The following is a 27,550-nucleotide window of genomic DNA, read 5'->3' as shown; positions in this document are numbered from 1 at the left end:
ATATATATATATATATATATATATATATATATATATATATATATATATATATATATATATATATATATATGTATGTATGTGTGTGTGTGTGTGTTTATTTTTTTTAACTACATGAATTTAAGAATTTCTTGTGTTTGGTCTGTCATGTTTTGTGGAACACACAATGAAATGTTTTGAAGAATGCTACTGCAGTTCTTTTCCATACTGTAAAACTGAATGTTGGCCAGAGGCTGACAAACTGTCAGATGTAAACAAAAACATGATAAAAACGAGTACATATGATTTTAATGCAACATTTTGTTCTTTGAAGCCATATGATTGCGAAAGAACAGGCCATCATTTACAGGGATTCTGTCATTAATTACTCACCTTCATGTTGTTCCACACTCGCAAGACCTTTGTTCATCTTCAGAACATCGATTAAGATATTTGTGATGAAATCCGAGAGCTTTCAGACCCTGCATAGACAACAATGCAACTGCCACTTTTTATGGCCCAGAAAGGTAGTAATGATGAGATTGGTAAAATAGTCCATGTGACATCAGTGTTTCAACCATAATATTATAAAGCTATGAGAGCACTTTTGGTGTGCAAAGAAAACAAAAATAACAACTTTATTCAACAATTTCTTCTCTTCTGTGTCAGTCTTCAATGCACGTTCACAAGAGTACCAAAGGATTTGGATTTGGAACAAGAGGGTGAGTAATTAATGGCAGAGTTTTATTGGTTGATAAAAGTTTGGATCTTCTACTGTAAATGATATGTATTGCATTCCACCGAATCAAGAAAAATAGATATGGTAAAAAAATTGATTTTGAATATTGTGAACTCTGCAGCACACAAGTTGCATGAACTTGACAAATTTGTGTAAAACCTAATGATCATGTTATCCAGGATGATTCTGATGATCCAAAGAGCAACTGATGTTTCAATGGAAGCAATAACATCTGACCGTCTGTACAAAGAATCTCACATGATCAACGTTATAAATTTGCTTACTGGATTAGTGACATTGAAAAGTGCAGAATCTCAAATATTTCTTCCTAAATTCCCATCACTGTCAAAATACAAAATCTATAATAATTATTATTTAAATATGGCTTATTTAATAGATAGTTCTGTACTGTACAAAACTTCCACAGTATCTGTATACTCCATGTGCATTAACCCAGTTTTTAATAAGCAGCTGTAGTTAGCAAGGGATCATGTGGGGGGAAAAATTGTTTTAAATTGTTAAACGGATGGAGCACAGAGTGGACAGACGGAACAGTTCACGTTTTAAGCTGTAAAAGAATGTAACAGTATGAAACAGATGCTCTTAGCGGTATTAAAACTCCATTTATGCGTCACTAGCAGCTTGTGGCTACTCTGAGCACTTCAGGACAAAGGGAATGAGGAACCCAGCTATGGACAGTGACCAAATCAAGAAGCGCTTTACACCAGAGTGTACGTGTTCACTAACACATACATGCTTAGCAAGAACCCACATTTACATATTCTTCCCACAGCTATTAAATATGCTTATTTTTAAATTAAGTTTAGCAGTCAGATTATCAGTTGAATACATCTCTAACATCCCTGTGAATGTGACAGTTACTCGAGATCAGAACAATATGCAGATCATAGAGATTTGATTTTTTCTTTATTCTCCCTTTCTATTTTTACATAACATTACTGTTGTGTGGGCTGTGCGTGCAAAGCATATCATGAAATCTTCACCTGCAAACAAAAGCACTGCTGTGGAATGTGAGTCTTACACCTAGTTATTTAAGATGCTGCTTGTCAGAACATCTGGTCTATGACTGAGGTCTGACTTCAGAAGATGCATAAAGATAGCAATAAGATAATGCCACTTTTCCCACAAATGACTAATCTTGTAAAAAAAAAAGTATTAATTATTATCATATATGTATTATACTACTACTGCCACTACTACTACTACTATACTATTAATAAAGCTCTTAAAGTTATCATCAAAAGGTAAGCAACATTTAGAGAAGGTTATTGACTTAATTTCAAATGACCCATATAGATTTGGCAATATAAATAAATGGTGTTGGGTGGAAACACAGGATGAAAAATTATAGACAAGAACATGGACGTGTAAGAGGATTTTATGAGAGAGCAGGAGACAGGGTAAAGGATTAAATCAGATGTAAATCAGGAAAAAGAATGAGAGATGGAACATTTCTTCTTATCTGCAGTCTAATCATAAACTGCCAGTGCATTCTCTTATAGTGTCTGATAAGAGAAAGTCAATGTTGTTGTTGTGAGAATGAAGAGAAATTCATTTGAATTTGCCTTAAACAATTTGCCACAACTAAAACAGTAAGACTGAGATGTGAAATGATGCTGAATATGAGTTAGACATTTGTGGGAGTAATTTTTCTTTCAAAAGAATCATAGTTTTCTTTTATCACTGTTCTTGAAGTCACATGTGTCATATGTCTGTAAATATTTGATATATTTACTTGACTCAGAGCAACTATACAACAAAGGGGGAGGAGACAGAGAACCTACGTATGAATGAGTGAGAAAGAATGAGAGATGGAGGGACAGTATTAGAGAGGAACAGATTGAGAGAGACTGAACGATGAGAATGCGAGCTGTGGGGGCTGGGGGGAGGAAAGGAGGAGCGAGTGATGCCCAAAGATGGAAACACTCAATGTTATTTTCTGCAACAGAATCTAAACATTCCTCAGAGTGAGAGGAGGAATCACAGAGCTATAGAAAAGCATTAATCAGTCATCAGTCATCACAGAGAACGATGTCAATGGAAGCAGGCAGCATGGAAACCATTGAGGTTCCTCAAGACAAGATTGTCAAAAAGGTATGTGACCTTTGAGTCTTAGCCTATGAGATGGAGGACAAATGATTGAAAATGAAGTATGAAACTTTGTATGTGTGCTTAACAATTATGAAATAAATCAGAAAGACTGGGGCTGGTTGTCACACTATTTAGTCAAGTTAATGTTTCTAGGTTTTCTGTACAGGCACATACCTGCTAATTTTGACACATTTGAATTTTCACATTAACTAGTGTTGTACAAGTACTTGTGAGACTGTAGTTTCCTCAAAATCTAATCGTTGTTGATATATAACCCATGTGACAACTACTCCTGGCATCCACATTTCATAATTGGAGCTCAAGTTCAAGTTGAGCTTTATTGTCATTCTGCTACATGTGTGGACATACATTGGAATGAAATGTCATGTCTCACAGGACCATGGTACTACATAAATACAGACATACAAAAATGAAGTAAACAGTATAAACCTATGCACAACTAACCTAATGACAGATTTTGACTATAAATGTACTTTATATAGATGTTTACCTATATATAAACTAAATAAAATATGCTTCACATAGTACTGTACATGTGCAAAGAAAAACATCGTAAATCAAGCGGCTGACTGGGGAACAGTGCAAGATGATTTGTAGTGTATGAGCATGTAAACATACACATATTACTCTTTTGGGGGATTTTGTACACACAGCAGTGTGTGAAAAGTGTCTGTGCACAGAGAGGAAAGTGTGTTACTATAGGTGGTTTATTCAGGTCCACTCACCTGTGTGTAGCACACTTTGAATTGCACAAAAACATTTTTTTTTTTAGATCATAAAATGCTCTTCTGCTCCATAATGTAAATGCAGGGGTCCTTCAGGAAGAAGATAGAGAAGCTGAGGAGATGGAGCACCTCTTCAGGCGGCGGCAGCTTTAAACGGCCACCCAAAACCAAAACCCTCAGTCTGAACTCACCCACTGACCCGGACACAGAGCCCCTCAGAGTAGAGACCGAGCGCAGGAAACTCAGACCCATTGTGGCATCCGTCTTTGGTCAGGTATGGGCTGCTGTGTCACGCAGGAAGTTATTTATGGTTTTGTGTTGTGCTGAGGTGAACAGTGAGCTCTTGTATTTTCAGTCATTGACTTGATTTAAACAAATGTTTTGAGCTTATTCACAGGCTGTAAGCATCAAATAGTGGTTAATGCGAAACTTTCTCTATTAAGTGCTTGATGATACTGCTCACACTTGAATTAAAAATGGTGATCGGGTCTGTCATATAGGCCTACTATTCAAAAAAAGAGGAACTGTGATTGCTAATGAATTTTTTTTTCAATTTTTTATGTGATTCTGAATGAGGGTCTCCATTTGTGAATGGGTCACATGGGCATTTTTTGCTTAATTAACTGAAAGACCGCTAATCAGGATTCTGTAGTGTCTGGGTTATTTGCAGTTTATACGTTGTGCTTTTTAAATGTTTTATGTTAAGAACATGATGTTAAAAAGAAATTCTTACTACAATGTTACTTATTAGTTGGCATTACACTAGTTCTTCTGGTATGGGAAAAAAAGGGAAAAAAGCCTATTTCAAATGCTGAATTATCAAATGTTGGTTAAAAGTTATCCGATGCCTGCATTGTGCTTAGACATTTTATGTAATAATAATACACACTGGGAGCTAAAATATTTTAACTGGATAGGAGATATTACACTGTCACTGAAAATAGAATTGGTGTACAAACAATTTACACTTTTAAACATGAAATTGTGAAGCAGACAGACTGAATTAGTTTATTCTTGTAAAACAAGACCAAAAAAACTTTAATAAACTTGTCAGTAAACATGTCACCATTGTTAACTGCTGAAAAATCTTTAAAGAAACACAGAATTGTTCTCTTCATCTACACTCCCCTCACATTTACTCTTTCCGGTCTGTAGTTTATTTATTCTGAAACCCTTTCACACAGCATTAATCATAATAATCATTTTCTGACAAACTCTCTGCTTTCAGAGGATTATGGGTAAAAGCTGAAAGAGTGTTATGTTTTATCTATTATTCACCACACCTCATTCTTTAAAGCTTGCCTTCCCAAACACATTGGATATAAAACTACCACAGCTTTCCATTAAATCTCTTTATTTCACTTTTCACTAATTCACTAACCTTCATCACTTACTTAAAAAAAAGACCAACTATAACAACATTCAAATTCTTTAAACAGGACTGACTTAATAGCATTATTAATACTAGTTTCAAAACCTTAAAAAAACACTACAATTTTATCCTTTGACGTGTCAGAATCTAATAACAATATAGTCTTAGTATGCTGCTATACATGCCAAAAAAAACATACGTCTGAGAAAGTGTAATTCATCCACAATGCAGAGATTTAATCTTGGATATCATATCACTCACTCAAAGAAAAACAATAACACTTAAAGGGGGAAGAAAGGAGGAGGAGTGAAAGGCATGGGAGAAGAGAGTGAGGGATAAAAGAAAAAGAATAAGAGAGATTGATTGAGAAGGGGAGGATTATATGGGTGAGATTAACGACTCAAAGAGATCAGATCTAAAAACTGATTCACTCACAAGAACACTCTTGTGAACACTCCAGCTTTGGTCATCGTAATAATAACAACACACACTAGACGTGGGGACAGCTGCAGAATTTTCAAAACATCTCATGCACCATCCAGTATCCCAGATGCTGAAATCATAAAGGAAATGATACGTCTTGTTTATTGATTTATATTAAAACTAAGAGTTTCAACTTTTTTCTTTGGAAAATGAAAGTCACATTTATATATATATTTATTTATTTATTTATTTATTTCTTATTTTTTTCAAGTTTAGATTTAAATGTACACTGGACAAAATAATTGGTGTATGATATAGTAAATTCTAAATTCAATGTGGAATGAAATATTTCATTTTGTGTTAGTGAGTGTGTGTGTGTGTGTGTGTGTGTTACATGACTTCTTTTACACAAATTACAACCGTCCCTCACCAACAATTTGCCAGTAATAGTTTGCATAAAAAACATAGAAATACATGTAGAAGAAGGTTCCTCAAAGAACCTCTTCAAAATAAATGTCACAGATTTAATGGATTTAAAAGATTCTTCATGAAATCATTGATGTCTATTAAGAACCTTTATCCTATATCCTATGTATCATCAAAGATCTGTTTAAAAATGCTTATATATTTGCTTCAATTCAGAAGAAAATATCCTAATAAGTAAAATATTAACTGCCACATCCATTTTTAATTTTTATTTTGGTTTCCTGATCACATGGAAACAATGCCAAAGAAGGAAAACATCACTTACTGTGTAATTTCTAATCAAGGTGTAATTTTGTTAAATTAAAAAGAGTAAAAACTTAAAATATTCGTGTGACTGTAGGATACATCAGGTGCTGACAGCCACACAAACATTCTGCATTCAATTAACATCTTTTTTCCTCTCTGCTTCCGTGTTTCACTGTTGCTTGTCTCTTGTGTTTTGGCCTTAATCCATCGACAGCCCACCAATACAAAGCAGACAACCCAAATCTCCTCTATAGCCCACACACATATACAAACAAACAAGTACAAAAGCTGTTTGAGTCAACAGAAACGAGACGCTCTACATTTCACTGCTGTAGGTCAGTTGTCTGGCTGTTTTACAATAAGTCATTTAATCCACCAATCAGAGACCAGGTCTTTATGGGTAACCCAATTAGGAGCCGCTCTGAACAGTGTCGCTGGCTGGTACTTTATTACATGAAAAACAATTATGAGTGAGAATCCTGTGGCACACAAAAGAAGATATTCAGAAGAACGTCTCACAGTTTTTTGTTGTTGTTGTTGTTTTTTACAGTGTTTACAGTAAAATAAAGACAAATTTTAATTTTTGTGTGAGCTATCACTGTTTTAATGTAGACCTGCTCTATGGTGTGGTGTACTTATTGAATGCTGAGCCTGAAGTCAAAACCTGGAAGGCTATAATAAAATAATATACTATTATATAATATACTAATATAATGCTTAAACAACTTTTATGGTAGCCTATTGCAATGACTGATTCTATGAAAAAACTAAAAACATTATAGAGCACATTTAAGAAAATTGACCTGCATTATGTATAATAATGTGTTTTGCCTAAATTCATTTGTCTTTAAACTGTGATGCAGGAAGGATTTTTATTTATTTTTTATTTTTATTTTGATTATAATTAAATACAAAATAATTAAATATTTGAATCTTTGTAAATTTGTAAATGTGTATGAATTTTCTACCTGAAATAATGTTCTTTTTAGTTTAGGTTTGTGTGTGTGATTTTGGTTATAATCCTCACCTTCAGAACTCTTCTTCAGAACAGAGAAAACTTCATAAGGATTTATATATTTTACGAGATTACATCCCTTTCCTTCAATGCTCATTTCATACTAGTCAAAGGTTTGGACACACCCACTCTTTATTATTACTATTTTCTACATTTTATATAAGCTATTACAGTTATATATAACTAAAAATTGAAGTATAAGAACTATTGTGTATTTTATATTGCTCAAAGTAGCTTCCTCCCTAGACTATAGGTGGCACGTGACACCTTACAAGCAGTGTTGTAGGAGTTCCTACAAAGATTGCAGTAGGTTTTATTACCATATGTTCATAAACTATTAAACTTTGCATTATATCTTAGTCAACTCTGGCACAGACAAACAGTAGCAGAGTGAAAAAAATGCCAACCAAAGGCTAAATGTTTTAAACCTATGGGCACTTTTGGCCCTGTGCGCTAAAGGAAAATAAACCCCTTCCAATAACAGTGTACATATGCATTACAGATGATTTCGGCATCAATATATTCATTTTTACCACATCTTAACAAATGTAAGTGTGTAAATGGTGTAGCACAGGTCTATCACCTTGTAAACATTACGGAATATCAAAAATGCTTGTTTGATTCCCCCTAGTGGTTATATTTCCATAATACAGCTGCTGACTCTAGATAGAAAGGAATCTGAAGAGAACAAGATATATAGCTTTAGCTTATTCTGCAGGATGTGTAAGATCACTCTTTTATAAAGCAGATATAAAGAAAATATGAATTATTCATAATTAAATCATTCATGCACGATTCACTGAATTGACGCTGCCCTCTTGTGCTAGGGAGCTCTATATTAACAAACCTAATATCATTAAAATGCCAAATTTTGTTGTATTACGAAACAGTCACATCTCTGTCTGTGTATACCTACTTTGTCTCCACCTGAAGAGCTTTTAAGCACAATTATCTTTTAACCGATCTTAAGATATATTAGTTGTGTATAAAAGAGAATAGCCTAGCATGGCATGAAGAGATTACATTGTAATATCGCATGAATGTGGGATTGAACAAAGTAATACCTTGATCTGGACAAAAACTCTTCTTGCTTGTAAAACATGTTTTGAGCTCACCTGCATGTTTAAACCCATCTAATCTCATAGACAAGTATAATTTAATTTCAACCAGTGTTACTGATGTTAATCAGTGATAATTCTGTAATTCGTTAAAGTAATTCTGTAAGCCACTGTAAAATACTTTTTTCTCCCTCTAATACCAAGAATTAGATCTTTGCCCAGAATATCATATTTTGGGAGTTATGAGTAGATTAGAGCAAAACAAACAACCATGTTGATGTGTCCCGGGATAGCTGTCATTCTGATATTTATTTATTATTTCTTTGTTTGTTTGTTTATAACAGTCTTTCACATAAAGGAAAATGGACCAAAATAGATCATATAGTAATATTTTTAGTAATAATATAGTACAATATAGTAACATATATAGTAACATACATTGCTATGTACTATAGTACTGAATAACAACATATAGTAACTAATAACCTATATAACAATATACACATTTCCCCTGTTTTCATCACTGACATTTATTATAAGTACTGATTTGCTGATCCATCTATCCTCTCATCTGACCCTTTTGACCTCTGACCCCTGACACTGCAGCTCATCGCCCTTCTAAAAAACCATCTGACGGCTGTCTACCTGCGCTCTACAATCTTTCTACAATCCTACTTTCCATTATCAGCACTGCCAGCTGCGTCGCACTCACCATGTAATCTGGAATGTTGTGGATTATATGGACCTTCCCCACCCCTTTACTCTCTCTCTCTCTCTCTCTCTCTCTATTTCTCTCCTCATCCCTCCATCCCATCCCATTTTGTACCGTGTCAGTCACTTCCAGTAGAACAAGTGCGATTAGAGTCCGTCACAAGCAAAATGAGGATGTGAGAGAACGTGAAAAAAAGAAAGAAGGGAGAAGAAAAAACGTGCAGAGAGAGAGAAAACAGACAAAAGATGCAAGGTCCAAGAGCATCAGGGTTATTGTGCTCAGAAAAGCATGGAAATGCCATTTCTGGCTGAAGGAATAGGTCTCACTGCTCCTTTAAGCATGCCTTGACTGTTTTTGGTTATTTGAGCATCACTACCCATCACCTCTTGTTTAAGCAGCTCCGCCCCTTTTGGGATATTCTGACGACAGGGATTGTGTGTCGCAAAGTTTATGTAATAATCTGAGGACAGGAACCAAGAGTGAGTGATAAAGAGGGAGGGACAGAGATGACAAGAAAGAGTTGGAGCAGTGAGAATTAGAGAAATACAAATGATGGGAGCGAAGCCATCTAAAAGAAACAGCGTGAAGAAGGTAAGAACTATGTAAGTTTTTTAAAAGGACTATTTTATAAGATGTAGATTAGTGAGACTGATTTAGAAAATTACTTGAAACTATTCATACTTACTTGGCCTTTTGCAGAAAGTATTTGGTGTCATTAATTAATCTATTGAAAGAAAGTGTGTGAATGTAATTTGCAATATTTGTAATGTACAAACTTAAAGGAATATTTCACCACTTCAGAAGTTTGGGGGTTTTAACAAGAAGTCTCTTGTGCTGATATGTATGCTAAAATATTACTACAATTTAAAACAACTTTGTTGTGCTTTACCTTATTTTAAAATAATTACATTTTATTCCTGTGATGGCAAAGCTGAATTTTAACCAGTCATTACCACAGTTTTCACTGTCACATGATCCTTCAGAAATCATTCTGATAAGCTGAATATGCTGAAAGATTATTTATTATTATTATCGATGCTATAAACAGTTGTTATGCTTAATATTTGTCTAAACAGGGATACAAAATATTACAACATTTATTTAAAATAGTTTTTTGGAAATTACTGGAAACATTATAAATGTATTTACTTGTAGTTTTGTTTTTTGTTTTTTTTTATTAATGCATTCTTGCTGAAGAAAATTATTAATTACTTAAAACTTAATTATTAATTGTTTACAAATTACAACCCTTACTGACCCCAAACCTTTGAAAAGTAGTATATATAATGATAAATTATAAATATCTTCACGTTCATGTCATTCCAAACATAATATTTATAGAAGAATGTCCAAGCTGCTCTATTACAGTAAAACTGAATGGTAACCATTGCTTTTGACAAGGATTTTTCAGATTTCCTGTAATCAAATTTCACTCATTACTTCACACAAAGCAGTCATATGGCCTCAGAAGATTTGTAATATAGTGCACTTTTGTGATGCTTTTATGGTGCTTTTATTTATTTATTATTATAAAAAAAATTGAGAACTGATTTGGTTCCCCCCAATTTTGTTTTAATTAAATTATATTTGTAATTCATAGTATAGACATTTGCACAACATACAGCATTAGATCTTGTCAGACTGCGATTTTGTCTGGTGCATAACGAAATGGTTCCTTGCAAAGGGGGTCCCTCCCCTGGAAGGCAGTGGTCTTCCATTGGCATCCGCTGTGTTAGGAGACGGTGGTGATGCGGCAGCTGAGGACGAGGATGATGAAGAGTTGGGGCAGCAGTTTGAGGAGCCGATATGTGCTCTGGTTCAGAACTGTACCATGCTACACAACATCGTGGGCCCGGCCTGCATCTTTCTCCGACAAAGCTTCGCTCAGGCTCAACTCGTATGTACACACACACTTACAATCACACCTTTTTTAGACAATGCATATTGTGGACACAGAACATCAGTGTCAGAATTTCCATCAGGATTTTTGAATGCAAATTATCTGTCTTATCCATCTTCAGTCAAATCCTCCCTTGAGCCGCCATTACTTTCATAATGATCCATCATCTCCCATTCCTGTGACTGGAGGATGCTGAGCCGCATTGTTCTTCAAAAGTCAATACCAGGTCATTTTTCATGTTGCCAAGTCCTTCATGCAGATTTGTAAGGATGCTTAAATTTAAATGCACTTAAAAATAATAATTCACATTAAAGTGTTCATAATAGACATGAATGCACAACCTACCATGAATGCATTTCTTCAACCTAATTACGCACAAGTATTCACCAGATCGGAAATTATATAGAATAATATAATATTACCTGATAATGTAATATCCTTCTGCTGTCAATTGTGATTTATGTATGCCGTTAGTATAATGTTCTGTTTTACTCATGGGAGAACCTTGGTAATACCTCTTATGTCTCTGCAGAAAAAAAAAAGAAAAAATAATTGTGCATGTTTTTTGTTTTTTTCAAAGAGGTGAAGATTTTTTACCTACCATTGGCAGTATAATCAGATCCTTATGTTAGTCTGGTGAATGTAGTCAAAACTACAAAGAGAAAAAGTGTACAAGTGTGTTGTTTCGTAGTAGCTTAATGTTTCATATCGATGTCAACATCTGTCTGATAATCCCAGAATCATTTTTGGTGTGGATAGAAAAGTAGGGTGTAAGCTGCAGAAATTGCTGCAAAGACAAAACAGATGGAAAATATCCCTGAAATTGTTTGTGACATATTTATTTATTTATCTAAAGCCTTTTTCACCAAATAATATCACTGTATTTTTATCTGCTTAGTAGTGCAGCACGTATTGATGCTCCAGGGTGCCTGTTGAACAGACTACGTAAAAACTATATATTGTATGGGCGAGTACACTTGATTTTCAAAAAAAATTATATGTGAACTTTATTCGACTCCATTTGTTGCCTGGCAACCTGGACCCTTGTAATATGTTCACCATAGTGACCTTATCCTACTGCTGCTTGCATCATGCTTGCCAATTCATGGTAGTAATCAGCCTAAATACTCCCCAGCTGTGTGAATATGTTCTGACTGGCCACTGCCAAAACACAGGCTCAGTCAATCAGATCAAAATCCAAATCACTCTACCATTTATTACTTATGTAATGTATAAATGTTGATTCATTTGAGATTTCATTGCTCTGCTTGTTCTTTTTTACTTGGAGCTATGTTGATAATGTTTTAATGAGAGTTTCTGCATTTCCACGAACATGAATATCTGACAACATGCAATTTTATGTGTGTGCATTTCTATCCTTAGATAACTTACAGTGTAATCCATAATATCATAACACTGTGATTCTCAGACAGTTTTGCTTCAGGACCTCAGTATTATTAGGTAAAATATTAAATCCATAAGTCCATAATTACTGTATGCTAAGTTCATTAAAGGAATAGTTCACCCAAAAAGGAAAAATTGCTGAAAATGTACTCCTCCTCAAGCCATTCAAGATGTAGACGAGTTTGTTTCTTCATCAGAACAGATTCAGAGAAATTAAGCATTACATCATTTGCTCACCAATGGATCCTCTGCAGTGAATGGGTGCCGTCAGAATGAGAGTCCAAACAGCTGCTAAATACATCACAATAATGCACAAGTACTTCATACAACTCACATCCATCAATTAACATCTTGTGAAGTGAAAAGCTTGGTATTTGTAATAAACAAATCCATTAGGTGTTTTATAAACAGTGTTTGATCTGTGCATATTTCTCCCCTGACAAGATGACTGTTTCACTGGGAAAAGCCATATGATGGATAGAGGACTCATAGTTTAGCCAGAAGCAAAAGTTTGAAGTCAAACCGACTTAATAATGGATTAAAAAAAATACAAACACACAGCTTTTCACAAGACATTAATGGATTGATGGAGTTGTGTAGATTACTTGTGTAGATTATCAACTGTTTGGAGCAAGTGATGCCAAATTTCTCCAAATCTCTTCAGATGAAGAAAACTCATCTAAATCTTGGATGGTGGGAGTACGTTTTCAGCAGTTTTTTATTTTGGAGTGAACTACTACATTTGTTAGTATGTTGTGCAGTATGTGTTTTACTGTAGGTGAAACAGTTGTAAACCCCAAAACAGGGTTTATAAATCGATTTTATGGATGATTCTGTGGATTTTTTTGGGAGAACTGGTAACAAGTGTGATCTGGATCAGCTGAATCTTCCCTGGAAAGAAGAAGATACATGCATTAGTGCTATGTGCGATCCAAAGCACATTTTACGTGCAGGCACTTCTTTTGTCTTTACTTGTGTTGACCGGTGATCTGAGCCTCATGTGTTTCATTCATCCACCCGCGTGTTCATGCAGTGGTGTGCAGATGGTTGCTCCCAGCGACAGGTGTGTGTGAGGCGCACTGGTACAATGTACTTTGAGTGACAGTTCAACAAGCAGTCTGAATGCAAAGCAGATTACAGGAAAGATTATAATACAGGGTTCCCACATTTTATAACAATGATTTTTCCACACCATTTACAATGATTTGATGATTAAACCATTAAAAAAATGTAATTGAATTATTTTGATTATTTATATTTTGTTATGATTATACTATTTTTAATTATTTATTTGTATTCATTATTTATCATAATTTTCATTATTACGCACATTTTGTGTGTGTTTTGTATGTATGTGCCTGGCTACGTATCTGTGTGTTTGTCCTAATAGTTTGTCTCTGTATGTCTCTGAAATCTGTTCTCACTGCAGGACAGAGATCTACGACCAGAGGAAATTGAAGGTACAGAGATATTCAACATCACTGATATGCTTTATATCATTAAGAGCATTAAACTCTCCCACCATCCAAAGTAATATGATTCCTTCCCTGATTGACTTCATCTCCCTCCATCAACATGGAATCTTGCCATTACCTCTCTCAATTTAAACAAATCTACCTTCAGTCTCCTCTAAATCCCTTGATAGGATACATCCAATTTAATAATTCAACTAAATTATGAAAATAACTCATTTGCGCTCATGCATATTTTCTTTCTTCTGTGGAACACAAAAGGAGAACTTCAAAGAATGTTTCATAGATCTTATTCACATTTCGCTATATTCAAAAAAGATAATTAATGGCTGTGATTTAATCTGAATTCAAGTCTGTTCTTGACATGGCTTCAGAAGACGTGGACCACTTTAGGATACTTTTGTACAGTATATTCTTAGCTTGACAGATCCTGCTCATTTCATAATTTAATTGTTTCCTTTTGTGTTCTAAACACGGGAGGGGGGGGGGCATTAGCTATTGCTTTGCAATTGCATAGGTGTGAGTAGTTTTGGATGAACTACTCCCCCAACAAATTATATGAGTGATCACCGTACCTTTATCCTTCAAAATCCTCTTACTGGACAGATTACACATTAATGTCAACAAACTGAGGAAGACGCTCTCTCTCATTCTTTCTCTGCCTTCAGAGTTAAAAGAAGCCTTCCAAGAATTTGACAAAGACAAAGACGGCTTCATTAGCTGTAAGGATCTGGGCGAGTGCATGAGGACGATGGGCTACATGCCAACAGAAATGGAGCTGATTGAACTGAGTCAGCAGATCTGTGAGTGGCAACCTTGCAGGGTTCACGCATCTGGCATGACACTCACGCTTTCAGCATCAATCTCATGCTGAAGTCCAAGCATGAGTGTCACGCCAGATGCTTGAGAGTTGGCAACTGTGACCTTGTTATCATTGTACTTCCTAATCTCAGTTGGCAGCATATACTTTATATTTGGGGTGTATTCATGATACTTCTTACATGATTGTTTGTTTGTTCAATAGGTGGTGGTAGAGTGGACTTCGAGGACTTTGTAGACCTTATGGGTCCAAAGATGCTGGCTGAGACAGCAGACATGATCGGAGTGAAAGAACTGAGAGATGCTTTTAGAGAGGTTGGTGTTCCATGCTACTGACAGGTGTACTGTATTCCCAAGTTCTCAAGTCACACCCCTTTAAAATTGATCTTTTTGTCTCAGTTTGACTCAGATGGTGATGGTGAGATCAGTCTGGCTGAACTGAGGGAAGCCATGAAGAAGCTGATGGGAGAGCAGCTCAACCACAGAGAGATTGATGAGATCCTCAGGGATGTTGACCTCAATGGAGATGGGCAGGTTGACTTTGAAGGTTAGAAATATAATTGTGCTCCACAGGTTCTTTCATTTTGAATCTTGTATGTGCTTTTGGGGAAACCATTATATATGTAGTCTATATTAATAGCGCTTGCCAATTTATTAGGTACATGTGTTCAACTGCTTGTTAACACAAATTTCTAATCAGCCAATCACATAGCAGCAACTAAGCAATATACATATTGAACAATCAGTTCTACCACTGAGCCCATGCTGTTCCTGTGGCTCAGGGGTAGAGCATTGCGTCAGCACAAAAGGTTGTGGTTTCAAGCTCCAGAAAACACGCATATTGGTAAAACAAACAAATAAATAGCCTGAATGCACTGTAAGTTGCTTTGGACAAAAGCATATGCTAAATGCATAAATGTAAATATATACATTTAATCTGTATAACCTATTTGTTTCACCTTATGCTCCACAGAGTTTGTCCGAATGATGTCTCGCTAACTTAGAAGACTCATGAAAAAGGAAAAGAACCAGCTTGCCAACTCCTAATGTGAAGAATGAAAAGCTATGCATCTGCTTTAATTAACTACCTTATGTAATTATTCAAAGCATACTTTTTTTTTTCTTTCTTCCATACACACACCTTTATTGCACACATTTGTTTTTATGACAAAGCGGAAACGTTTGTTTCTTATAATTTATTTCAACATTTTGGTCTGAAATAAAATTTTTAAAATAATAATAATTAAGGAGTTAATTAAGTAATTAACATGTTCAGAATTGTAAGGAAGCATAGCTGTAGCACATATTATTTATAAAACATGCTATAAATCCTAAATGGACATGAATTAATAACTTCTGAAAACTGTATATGAGATTGTGAAATGGTCATTGTGGACTTACACTGCAGTGCCAGATATAAATCAGTTTTACGAGTGTTTTGGAAGGTAAACCACTGGTTAATGGGTCTAGAGTTCCTGTATGATGCTTTAAGGACAGTTAATGCTTTTCCAGTGGGAACAGGATATTAACATGCAAAATTGGATCTCATACAACTCCAGAAGAGTTTCTGACACCTATGTGATCTCCCCTTGCTCCTTAATCATTGTTTAAATAAATGTTTTTATCTAAATATCTGTTCATGCCAACACCGAACTATTAAAAAAAAACTTCAATATTTTTATTGTTATTTCTGTACTCATAAAGATTGTAAATATTTAATAACCAGTTAAATTAAATGGAATTAATTTCAATATTTCAAGTATTTCAATCGCTAAAATACAATGGTGGTAAAACATTGCACTGAATACACAAGAATCAAAATGCTTAATAATCTTCCCTTTGTCAGTTACAAAAGCTAAGGCCTAGATAGGTTTGCATAATCAAAAGAACGAATCAAGTATGTCTATAGTAGATTTAAATTAATACATTGATGTTTCCTGTATGGAGGCTTCTAAAATACTTTGTGAATTCTCTCGCTGTTTTGCAAGCTCTCTGCAGTGAAGAAACACATAGACAGGATGAATGAAGGCCAGTAGAGTCAGGACAGTCAAGATGATGTTCACCTGCAGAAACACAGTAGAACTTACTGATTACAGTAAAAGCTGTGGAAAACAAATAAATAATTATGGTCAATTTAAACACAAGGATTAAAACTAACTGGATATTTAATCAAATGCTACTGGAAATTTATATGGAGAAATCATTTATTTGGTATTTATGTTTGATGTGAAAAACTCACTTTTATAGGCTTTTTTAGTATTTATATGGTTTTAGTATATAGCATTTAATCATATAATCCCGTTGCAGGTAAAGTATGGAAGAACATTACTGCCACACACAGTATCTAATAATTTTCAATTAGAACTAACTCCACAGCATGTTTGACTTTGAATAAAATCAGAAAAACTGCCTTTTTATATCACAATTTTTATCACATTATTTCAGCTTTTTGACTTCAGTGTTTTTTTTTTTTTTTGTGACTTTTTTTATCTCATAATTCTAACTTTATATAATTTTGGCTTTTATGATTTACCAAAGCAAATTTTTTTGCAGAAATGGGCTTCCATAGGAATCCACATCTAGCGGCCCCCAAATAGTTTTAAAACCTCAAATGCACATTTAAAATAAATTTAAAATAAATTAATTTCATTAAATTAGATAACAAAATATCAAATCAAGTTCAATCAATACTTTTTGTATCTTAGTATATTGTTTAATAACTTAAAACATCTTTTAGTAAAAAAGTCCTTGCTTTAAAAGTGTGCTTGTGCTATATTTATTTAAAATAAATGTGACTTGGTTGATTTTTTTTGTGATATAATTCAATGACTTTCATACAATTACAAGTTGCAAACTTTTGGGGCCACTGTATATGAGCTCTATGTAGTTGAAACAGTAGTGTGGGAATCATAGATTTACACAGAAGGGGTCTCCTCCAAAAACTTTGTTGAGGGCGAAGCAGGGATACTGCAGCAATGATACCACAGCTGATAGAGACATCGCTAGACCATACAGCTTTCCGAAATGACGGCCAGGAAACCTGTAGGAATTCAGATTTATTGCACTCACTAAAGTAAAGATTCCAGTCTAGTGACAGTCGTGATACATATATCACCCGATTTACTTACGCTATGCTGATGAATGCAGCATTCCCTCCATACAGAAAAGAGCGATTAAGGACCTGAAGGATGAATGTGACATACTGGAGAGGGAGGAACGGAATGCTTGCACAGATGGAAAACAACAAGCACTGCAGAGAGGTGAGGAGGAGAGACAGAACAGACGAGCGCAGATCTGCTTCCCGTTCTGACACACCTACAAAAAAAATCAGGGTGTGAATGTAAAAGAAACATTTTAAAGAAAACATACTCGGTTACTAATGTAATGAACGAGTACTGCGTCGCTAGACACATATAGGGAAAAAAGAAAACTCTTTTTTTCTCTGATCACTGAAGTGTAACTGCACAACTCTTGGTTCATGAAGTGAAATAAAAACGAACCAATGCCTCGGCAGTGGAACTGTACAAGCCTCAATGAAGCCCACCAGAGCGTGCCAGCATGGGTGGGGCCATCTGGCTATATAAGCAGGCATTTCACCATAGGATCCTCAGGTAAATTCGACTGATGCGACAACACGGAGTCATGTAGCATCATAGCATGGCTAACAAAGCAGTACTCCTGTAACTCAGGAAACCGAGTTTACGTTAGTAACCGAGTATGTTCCCTTCGATACTTCACTCGTACTGCATCTCTAGACGCTTATAGGGAACCAGTACAATCCCAACATGCTATGATAGAGGAACAACTAAAATTAACTGGCCTTGAGCATCTAAGAGCTCAAATGGACCAAGTATAAGTAGGATGAGCCCCACAGGAGCCAGGAGGGCTGAACTCACTGAGGTCAGCTCAGCGTTGAATAATCATTCCAAACAATCCTATATAGCCTTGGCACTTCTACAAAGGGCCAAGAGCTTACATGAAGTAAAGCAGATGCCAGATTGGATCTGCTTTTTGGGAGTTGCATGCCCATTTAGGAGGATTTGAGCCTGTAAGGCCGAAACATCCAAGTTATAGAACCAGGCAAAGGTGAACAGCGAGACCCAGCCGGCCGCTGCACAGATGTCTGCTATTGACACACTGCTAGACCACAGCGAGGCTACGCCCAGTGTAGAGTGGGCTCTTACTCCCAAGGGGCACTGCATGCCTAGGGAGGAGTATGCTAGCGCAATAGCATCAACTAACAATCGATAGATTTTCTGCTTCATGACCGGAGACCCTTTGGTGCAGCCACTGAGGCACACAAAGAGTTGTTCTGACTGCATGAACAGGGTGGAATGCTCGACGTTAATTCTCAGAGCCCTGACAGGACAGAGAAGGTTCAGCTCCTGGTCTTCCGCCGAAGGAGGAAGTGCAGAGATAGTAATAACCTGTGCTCTAACCAGGGTGTAGAGTGCTTTGGGAACATATCCATGCCTTGGCTTTAGGACAACCTTGAAATTGCTAGGCCCAAACTAAATGCAAGTAGGGCTTATAGAGAGTACCTGCAAGCCACCTACTCACTTTACCGATGCCAATGCCAGTTGCAGAGTGTTTTTTAGCAACAGGGTTCTTAGGTATGCTAATTGTAGCGGCTCAAAGGGGGGACCCTTCAGGGCTCTCAGAACCACGCACATATCCCATGTAGAGATGATAAGAGGCGGAGGCGGATTGAGTCTCCTGGATCCCTTCAAAAAGTGAAAAAATAAGTTGTTCCTGCACACCTACTATCCGGATATAAGAGCATGGAGAGTTTCTATAGCTGCCACACAGACCTTGAGCGTGGAAGGGGAACAGCTCTTGTAGGAAGAACGATATCAATATCACAAGAAGCCGAGCTTTCGTCAAGTGTTAGTACCAGGTGGAGAATGTTGAGATGTGCCCATTCCAAGAGGCGGTTTACCATCTCGAAGGGGCACTTCGGGGTGAACCTGCCTTGGCAATTTATATAAGATACCACTGTCATGCTGTCCGAGTGGACTAGCATGTCACGGTGTCCCTTCAGATCTGGTAAGTAGGTCTGAAGGGCCTTGGCACACTACCAAAATTTCAAGGCAGTTGATGTGTAGCCGACCTTCTTTGTCCGACCAGGAGCTGAAAGTCGGTTTGGCCTTACACAGAGCTCCCATGGGGCCTAGCATCTTTTAAAACATTTTGAGAGGGAAAGAGGCTCCAATTTTGAAGGAAGCCACAAGGTGTTGTATGGCCCTTGCGCATTCCGGTGCAACTATCAGAAACTGCCCCCATCCTGAGATTTGTTGGCTGGGAGACAGTGAGCTCTTGGCAAAATTGACCCTGAGACCCACAAACTCTAAGTGGCTGAGAAAGAGGGATCTGTGAGATATTATCTCGGCCTCCGACTGGGATAGGATGAGCCACTCATCGAGGTAGTTCAGTATGCAGATTCCCATCTGTCTCAGAGGGGAGAGAGCCGCATCCATGCATATCGTAAAAGCCAGGGACAGTCCGAAGGGATGGAATCTGTGAATCTCAGGAATCATCTACGAGGGGGGTTATCTGAATGTGAAAGTAATCGTCTTTCAGGTCCAGAGAAAAGAACCAATCCCCTGGCCATATTTGCAAGAGGATCTGTTTCAAAGTAGTCATCCAGAATCAGCATTTCATGAGGGCGCGGTACAGGTGCCTGAGATCGAGGATGGGCCCTGAGATCCTTCTTGGGGACAAGAAAGTAACGGCTGTAGAAGCCTGATTCACTCTGAGCTGGCGAAATCCATCTCTACAGCTCCATTTGCCAGTAAAATCCTCACCTTGGAGCGTGGGACATGAGCTTCCTTGCTCTGCACTAAGGTTTAAAACATGCCGCTGAATCACGGGCCTCGGCTCATGTGGCTAGGTGTTGGATTTGTACGTGTGGTAGGTCACTGTGATGGGACTTGGCACTCTTGAGTAGAGAGAACTCTTGCTCTTTTGAGAAATTTGCTCGGCTGGCGAGTCATTGATTAATTTTTATTTCACTGCATGACCCCATGGACACCATAGGGTGATTGAAAAAGGCTTCAGTGATTGGAGAAAAAGGAGTTTTCCAATTAAAAGTGTCTAGCAACACAGTATAAGTGAAGTATTGAAAGGGAACAGACCTTCACATTTCTCTTTTAACTGACCTGTATCTAGGGGTTTTCTTTTGTGTCTGTCCATTAGCAGTCCATTCCAGGGAGCACAGAGAACTCCACACAACTGGGTGAAAGCAAATGCATTGGTGTACTCACTCACTGAGAATGAAAAAGAGATAGAGAAGTCTCATTCAAACTCCGTAACCTCTGCTGCTACATAGTAATGCACTTGAAAATAATCCTATGGGTGTTGCCAATCAGAATTGCATTGACAACTGAAAATCCAATTCCTTTCCTGAATTTTGACTGGTATAGCAAAGAGGATGTAGAACTGTAGATAGATGTTTTTTTATTATTATTTATTTAAGGGAGTAGAATTCAAATGGTATTGAATTCACGTTGTAAGTGTAGTTTTTAACCAAAAAATCTGTCAGATAAAATTATCCATAAACATTACCCATCACACAACATATGGAATATTTCTGGAAATATGTCATTAACATATATTTTTATTTGTATTCATTTATTTTTTTATTAAATATAATTTATATTTATATATTTAATTTACATCAATTAAGAATGCTTTAATTTACCACAAAGTCTGATGTGTGATTGTGTTAAATGCCTTTGAATTCAGTAAATTTGAAAAATTAGCAATGATTATACACACACACACACACACACACACACATAGGATATATAGAAATATAACATTATATTAATAATCAGTTGTGGAAATTTTATTAATAGATTTTTTTATTTAAATGATTTTACATTTAATATGTTAATTATATAAGTGAAATCTATATATCTATAAGTATACAGTATATTTAATATAGAAATATATATTATGGGCCATAGTGCAAAATCTCTTAATAACCCAGAGTGTTTTAAATGAAGTCTAATGTGTGATAGTGTTGTCTTTGAATTCAGCAAATAAAGTGACGTGACATTCAGCCAAGTTTGGTGACCCATACTCAGAATTAATGCTCTGCATTTAACCCATCCAAAGTGTACACACACACAGAGCAGTGCACACACACACTGTGAACACACACCCGGAGCAGAGGGCAGCCATTTATGCTGCGGCGCCCGGGAAGCAGTTGGGGGTTCGATGCCTTGCTCAAGGGCACCTAAGTCGTGGTATTGAGGGTGGAGAAAGCACTGTACATGCACTCCCCCCACCCACAATTCCTGCCAGCCCAAGCCTCGAACTCACAACCCTTCGATAGCGAGTCCAACTCTCTAACCATTAGGCCACAACTTCCCAATTTTAAATTCCTCGTCCTGTAATTCAAATTCCAGTTGATTTTATGAACTGAGAGACTACTAACATTAACAAAGATTAAACAGAATTCACTGAACTGCATCATAGTAAAGAGTAAAAATTGTTTACCAATGTCTGGGTCTTGGTTGGCCAGTCTGTTGAGCATTGGATTTAGAGTTCCAATGAAGAAATAATGCCGCAGCTGCATGACTGACAGCCATATGAGGTGCCACAGAAAGAACCAGGACAGAACACAGCTCCTAAAACTGTCTATAGGGAAAAAAATTTAAGAATTTTTTAAAATTTTATTTAATTATTTCAGTCAGTTATTTGAACCATTCATTGAAAAGAAATGGTTCCACAACCATGCAGTGTCTACCAAATTAAGAGCTATGCAAGCCAAGCAGCACCTTTCTCAGAGTTGTCTGTTAGCTGGAGTGTGTCAGTCTCCAGTGGCTCATCAGCTACACCTCTGCCTCTGTCTGAACTAGGGTCTCGCTCTGCCTCATACTGTTCAACATTGTAGCTATGTGATTTAGCACAGCTCATCCTGTAAATAAGGATTTGCATTTGAATTAATATGGATAAGAGCATGAATTATGTACTATACGTAGTTAATGCAATATCAGATTTACTACATAATAAATATAGAGTATATACGTATTAGGGCTGCAAAACGATTACTCGTGATTAATCGCATTCAAAATAAAAGCTTTTGTTTATATACTAAATGTGTGTACTGTGTATATGTATTATGTATATATAAATACACAGGCATATATGTATATATTTAAAAAAATATTTGTATGTATATTTGTATATAATTTATATTAAATATGACTATTTTATATATAAATATAACAGTTTTCCTTAACATATACATGTGTGTATTTATATATACATAATAAATATACACACTACAGTACACACATACAGTATGTAAACAAACTTTTATTTTAAATGTGATTAATCGCTATTAATCATTACTCTAGACTTCAGTGTCACATAAACCTTCAGAAATCATTCAAATATGCTGATTTGCTGCTCAAAAAATGTTTTTATTATTATTATTATCAATGTTGAAAACACCTGCTTGTCCATGCTTTTGTGGAAACCATGATGCTTCTTTTTAATTATTTGATGAATAAAAAGTTTAAAAGAACAGCATGTATTTAAAATGTAATTATTTTTTGTAACAATGTAAAAGTCTATAGTTTCGCTTTTGATCAATATAATGAATCTTTGCTGAATAAAATAATTTATCTCTGACCCAAAACATTTGGACTGTTGTTTATTCATCTTATACTCATCTTATCATTTCACTCACCCATATTTGTAGTCATCTGGGATGGGATAGGGAATGTGTGATTTTGGCATAAGGAAAAGAGTCCGGAGGAGATGAATGAGATTACAAGCTGAGAGGAAGAGAAATGAGGAGCGAAGAGAAACCCCTCTCTCATAGAGCACCTTCAGAAATGGTTATACAGGGTATCATAAACTCTTTTTTAATATAGGACTATTCAATGCATTTTATATGTGTGTGTGTGTGTGTGTGTGTGTGTGTGTGTGTGTGTGTGTGTGTGTGTGTGTGTGTGTGTGTGTGTGTGTGTGTGTGTGTGTGTGTGGGTGGGTGGGTGTGGGTGTGGGTGTGTGTGTGTGTGTGTGTGAGTAGTTTTTACCTTGATGATAAGAAAAATAACTGACGAAGAGTCAAAGGCCCCATTATAGACTGTAATAATTGTAGATCTACGAGAGCCAAAAAGGTTCCCCACCTATAATGAGGACAAGTAATGCACGCAATTGATCATACCCTTGATGTATTGCATGTATGAAATATAATCATTCATGAACATACCTGCATATTTGTCATTAGAAATAAAATACCTCCAACAGCTACGATCGACAGAGCAGGAAAAAGCAAGATAGAGAGAGCTGTTTCAATGACAAGAAAGAAAAATTAGTCAAATCAAATATGTCCATGATGAGTTTGATGTAATTATTAATAAAAAAACATCTGTCTTTACCTTTATTGGACAATGCCACAATAAGAGTGCCAGTGGTGTAAAGAAATCTACAAAATAATGATTATACATAAAGTTGTATAAATAAAATATAATATAAAATAAATTAGGAAACATTTAACTGTTCAAATATGATTGTGATGGTTCAGTGTTTTTTTTTATAAATGTATAGAACAAGTGGTCACTAACATTACAGAACAGCTTACATTTGCACATACTCTGGCAGTCTCAACTAATTTTACTTAGGGGCTGTTTTTACTTAATGGCTGCAGTGCACAAAGCCCTGTTTTTGGAGCCCAGTCAAACGATGATTTCTACTATCTGCTTAAAGCACACCCCACACACAAACAGATAAACTTCCAGTCTCTACTGCAGAGAGACACAGCAGTTCTGTTCAGTCTTGCCTGACCTCTGCTTTGCATCCTATGAGGAAATAACTCACATAGCCAAAAATCGTGTTGCCATCGTGCCAAAATGGTCGTAGAAGAATCCGTTGGGCAGAGTGAGAAAGTTGTTCATGAAGGAGGCTACGGTAAAAACCAGTGAGAAATCCTCATCTTGCAGACTGCAATCTAAAGAGAAAAACAGATGAGCAGGAAGACACAGACCAAACTGAAAAAGCATAAAATGAAGTGAACCATGTAAGAACTTTAAAGCCACTGTTGTAAACGGCCTCACCTGTGCTAACTTCTCCACTAGCGTCTGTCGCATTGATGCACAAATCGCTGAAGTAGCCATCAGTCTTTAGGACAAACACGAGAGACGCCCAACCAAACACGACTCCAGCAAAACACAAGCACTCCAGCAGTCCTGTAGCCAGAGTCAGCTTGTATCTCACCCCAGTCCCAGATGATCCCTTGCATCCCAGCATCCTTTGCACTTCCGCACCGTCAGGGTCAGCAACGCTTCTTGAAATATCCACTTGTGTAGGAAGGTGCACTGTATACGCTTGCCACTAGATGTTGTTAAATTAATTTGAATCTTGAATGCATCATCCTAAATCCTGATCCACTTCTCTTGTTTGTGTTAAGGCTTGCTTATATTTGACCAGAAAGACACTATGCAAGTCGGTTATATGGTGGTAGAGATAACGTTTTCCACGTGTTTGGACTAAATTGTGCATGTTCCTCTCAAGAGAGGGAGGTACAGATCTGCTGTTGAAAACAACATGACAGAACACTTAAGAAGTTTGCATGGAGTTTATTATCTTTGTATGCCACGATTCTTTTAGTTTGTAGGCCTCTCCCTAAAATTCTCACCCTCTAAAACTGTGCATGTGTCTGAAGGTTATGTAAAACTGCAAGAAGAGACAGACAAAATCACATTTTACTGATGCAATTCAATTTAATCAATAAAAATATTTTTCAAAGGTATCAATACCCTAACCACACTTGATTCTGATTGGTCAGTCACAGCACTGAGCAACACTCAACTATTTTTTGCATAATCACCCCAAAATTGGACATTTATCTTGCATCGCAAATTATAGTAGCACCATCTCGGTATCACTGGGAACACTGACAGTAGGCTAATAATAAAAACAGATGGAAGGACAATGTAAATCTATGGCAAGAATAAAATATTGATAGATAGTTAGAGGCATGGGAATTCCCAGTCAATGTCCAATCAAATCAATAAAAACAAAAAAGAGAAGGAAGCAAATTTATAAAGCAATCTGAAAGGCAGAACAATACAACAACAACATTAGTAGTAGTTGTAAACTAGTAGTAGTAATTTAAAGGTGTTATTATTATTATTGATTAATAATGTAATAGATAACAGGCTATACGAAAAAAAGAAATATGTAATTTCAACTCAAATCAATATTTTTCTCTGTTTACTTGGCAAGCAGTAAAATGTACATTTAAATATCATCATCATCTATAAAGAGGGGATCTCGGATAACCCGGATGAAGAGGGTTTTTGCTTGTTATAATGATCGTCTGTCTGTACAGTATCCCTTACATAATTGTGATTTAGCAGTTAAGACGTGCTGCAACAGTGTCTAGAATCTTGAAATGTGACATAAGGTAAAACTGTTGATCACTGATGGCACACATGCGCGCGCTCTGTGGACAGTTGACTAATCCAGATTATCATGTCTGCGAGCTCTAATCTCTCTAACAAGAACAACAGTTGTCCTCGTCCACCGTTTTTATGGGTAATGTAAAAGATATAACAGATACAGGCGATATCCGATATAATGCTAAAAGAGCGTCAGATCTAATTAAATTAAAACCATCACAAGTAAATGGATTTTACTACCTTTCCATTCCAAGCTTGAGCAATACTAAATACATGGGCATGAGTCAGGTTTTCTAAATTAAAATTGTTTCTTCATACAAAATGATTCTATTTGCATATAGACATCTACTCACAACAGTCTTCTGTCACACTGAATGACGGAGACGCTGAAGCGCTGTAAAATCCCGTTTTGTGCTGAGCAGTAAACTACTAAACCTGTGTGCACGTCTGTGCGCGTTCATGATTCTGGCAGTTAGCCAAAATGAACGAGAACACGTTCTTTTACTGTCTATGTTTGTTACTATAGCTGCTAATACAGATTAATTGACTACAGCCCAAACCAGTCATTTAAAATAATTATTTAAATATATGAATTGGTCCTAGAACTACGAAATTAGTTTTATATTCGCGGTTTAAAAATTATTTTAAGTTTATTTAGTGTTCTAACTGACCTATTGGTAAGCCCCTCCCCTCCAGTGGCGCCCCCATAAAATTTTAATAGAATCAGAATCAGAATCAGAAAGAGCTTTATTGCCAAGTATGCTTGCGCATACAAGGAATTTGTTTTAGTGACATAAGCTTCCAGTACACAGAGACAACAACACACAGACAAAAAAAAATTGGCAAATAAATAATTGTATAAACAATTGTGCTATAAATGATAATGGAATAGGATTGAGTAAGATGCAGGGATGTACTAGGATGGAGGGGTAACAAATAAATATAAGGATATTGCACATTTTTATTGCATAAGCATAAGTGGCGAACATTTAACTGTTCATGAGGTAGATTGCCTGGGGGAAGAAACTGTTCTTGTGCCTGACTGTTCTGGTATTTGCGGCTCTGAGGCGCCGGCCAGATGGCAAAAGTTCAAAGATGGGGTAACTTGGATGTGAGGGATCCAGAGTGATTTTCTGAGCCCTTTTCCTCACTCTGGATGTATACAGTTCTTGAAGGGTGGGCAGGGGAGCACCAATAATCCTTTCGGCAGTCCGAACAGTTCTCTGTAGTCTTCTGATGTTTGATTTTGTAGTTGAACCAAACCAGACAGTAATTGAAGTACACAGGACAGACTCAATGACGGCTGAGTAGAACTGTTTCAGCAGCTCCTGTGGCTGGTTAAACTTCCTCAGCTGGCGAAGGAAGTACAACCTTTGTTGGGCCTTTTTCACAATGGAGTCAATGTGATTGTCCCACTTTAGGTCCTGAGAGATGGTGGTTCCCAGGAATCTAAATGACTCCACTGCAGTCACAGTGCTGTTAATAGGGGTGGCCAGATGAGGCCACGGTAAATCTTGGGGTGGCACATCAAAATAAAGAAAAAAAAATTAAGGGTTTGCAGTATTGACAAATAATTATATCTCTGTGATTTCTGGCTTTTTATCGATAACGATAAACAGACAATATTTTGATCAGTGTGTTATTGTGCTG

At 36.5% G+C, this 27,550-nt stretch overlaps 2 protein-coding genes across 4 annotated transcripts; one reads left to right on the top strand and one right to left on the bottom strand.

Annotated features, from left to right (window-relative positions):
• Positions 1–2,694: 2,694 nt before the first annotated feature.
• cabp2a (calcium binding protein 2a) lies at positions 2,695–15,874 on the top strand. Of its 2 annotated transcripts, none has more exons than XM_059554446.1 (7): positions 2,695–2,830; positions 3,659–3,847; positions 13,619–13,649; positions 14,330–14,464; positions 14,686–14,795; positions 14,880–15,027; positions 15,454–15,874. In XM_059554446.1, exons 1-7 carry the CDS (start codon positions 2,768–2,770, stop codon positions 15,477–15,479), a joined length of 702 nt encoding a protein of 233 aa, XP_059410429.1. In that variant the 5' UTR covers positions 2,695–2,767; the 3' UTR covers positions 15,480–15,874. The 2 variants fall into 2 exon arrangements, with proteins under 2 accessions (XP_059410429.1, XP_059410428.1); XM_059554445.1 differs by lacking the exons at positions 2,695–2,830; positions 3,659–3,847 and adding exons at positions 9,027–9,476; positions 10,570–10,782.
• A 386-nt stretch (positions 15,875–16,260) lies between these two features.
• slc43a3a (solute carrier family 43 member 3a) lies at positions 16,261–26,392 on the bottom strand. Of its 2 annotated transcripts, none has more exons than XM_059554443.1 (13): positions 26,254–26,392; positions 24,554–25,172; positions 24,318–24,447; positions 23,879–23,925; positions 23,710–23,786; positions 23,534–23,626; positions 23,182–23,321; positions 22,265–22,404; positions 21,984–22,124; positions 20,639–20,746; positions 17,609–17,795; positions 17,400–17,520; positions 16,261–16,543 (listed from the first exon to the last, which is right to left on the bottom strand). In XM_059554443.1, the coding sequence occupies exons 2-13, from the start codon at positions 24,744–24,746 to the stop codon at positions 16,400–16,402; spliced, it is 1,521 nt and encodes a 506-aa protein (XP_059410426.1). In that variant the 5' UTR covers positions 24,747–25,172; positions 26,254–26,392; the 3' UTR covers positions 16,261–16,399. The 2 variants fall into 2 exon arrangements, with proteins under 2 accessions (XP_059410426.1, XP_059410427.1); XM_059554444.1 differs by having other exon boundaries at positions 23,710–23,738.
• Between the last annotated feature and the right edge of the window lie 1,158 nt (positions 26,393–27,550).

Source organism: Carassius carassius, chromosome 7, assembly GCF_963082965.1.
Source record: "Carassius carassius chromosome 7, fCarCar2.1, whole genome shotgun sequence".
Classification (NCBI taxonomy): Eukaryota; Metazoa; Chordata; class Actinopteri; order Cypriniformes; family Cyprinidae; genus Carassius; species Carassius carassius.
This window is presented reverse-complemented; position numbering and strand designations above follow the sequence as displayed.

Excerpts from the sequence above, each read along its gene's own strand:
- cabp2a (XM_059554445.1), top strand. The coding sequence starts at position 9,435 with ATGATGGGAGCGAAGCCATCTAAAAGAAACAGCGTGAAGAAG. Across the intron at positions 10,783-13,618 it reads GCTTCGCTCAGGCTCAACTC|GACAGAGATCTACGACCAGA; the intron begins GTATGTACACAC and ends TTCTCACTGCAG. Across the intron at positions 14,465-14,685 it reads TGAACTGAGTCAGCAGATCT|GTGGTGGTAGAGTGGACTTC; the intron begins GTGAGTGGCAAC and ends TTTGTTCAATAG.
- slc43a3a (XM_059554443.1), bottom strand. The coding sequence starts at position 24,746 with ATGCTGGGATGCAAGGGATCATCTGGGACTGGGGTGAGATACAAGCTG. Across the intron at positions 24,448-24,553 it reads TAGTGGAGAAGTTAGCACAG|ATTGCAGTCTGCAAGATGAG; the intron begins GTGAGGCCGTTT and ends TTTTCTCTTTAG. Across the intron at positions 16,544-17,399 it reads TTGGAGGAGACCCCTTCTGT|GTGAACATCATCTTGACTGT; the intron begins GTAAATCTATGA and ends GTGTTTCTGCAG.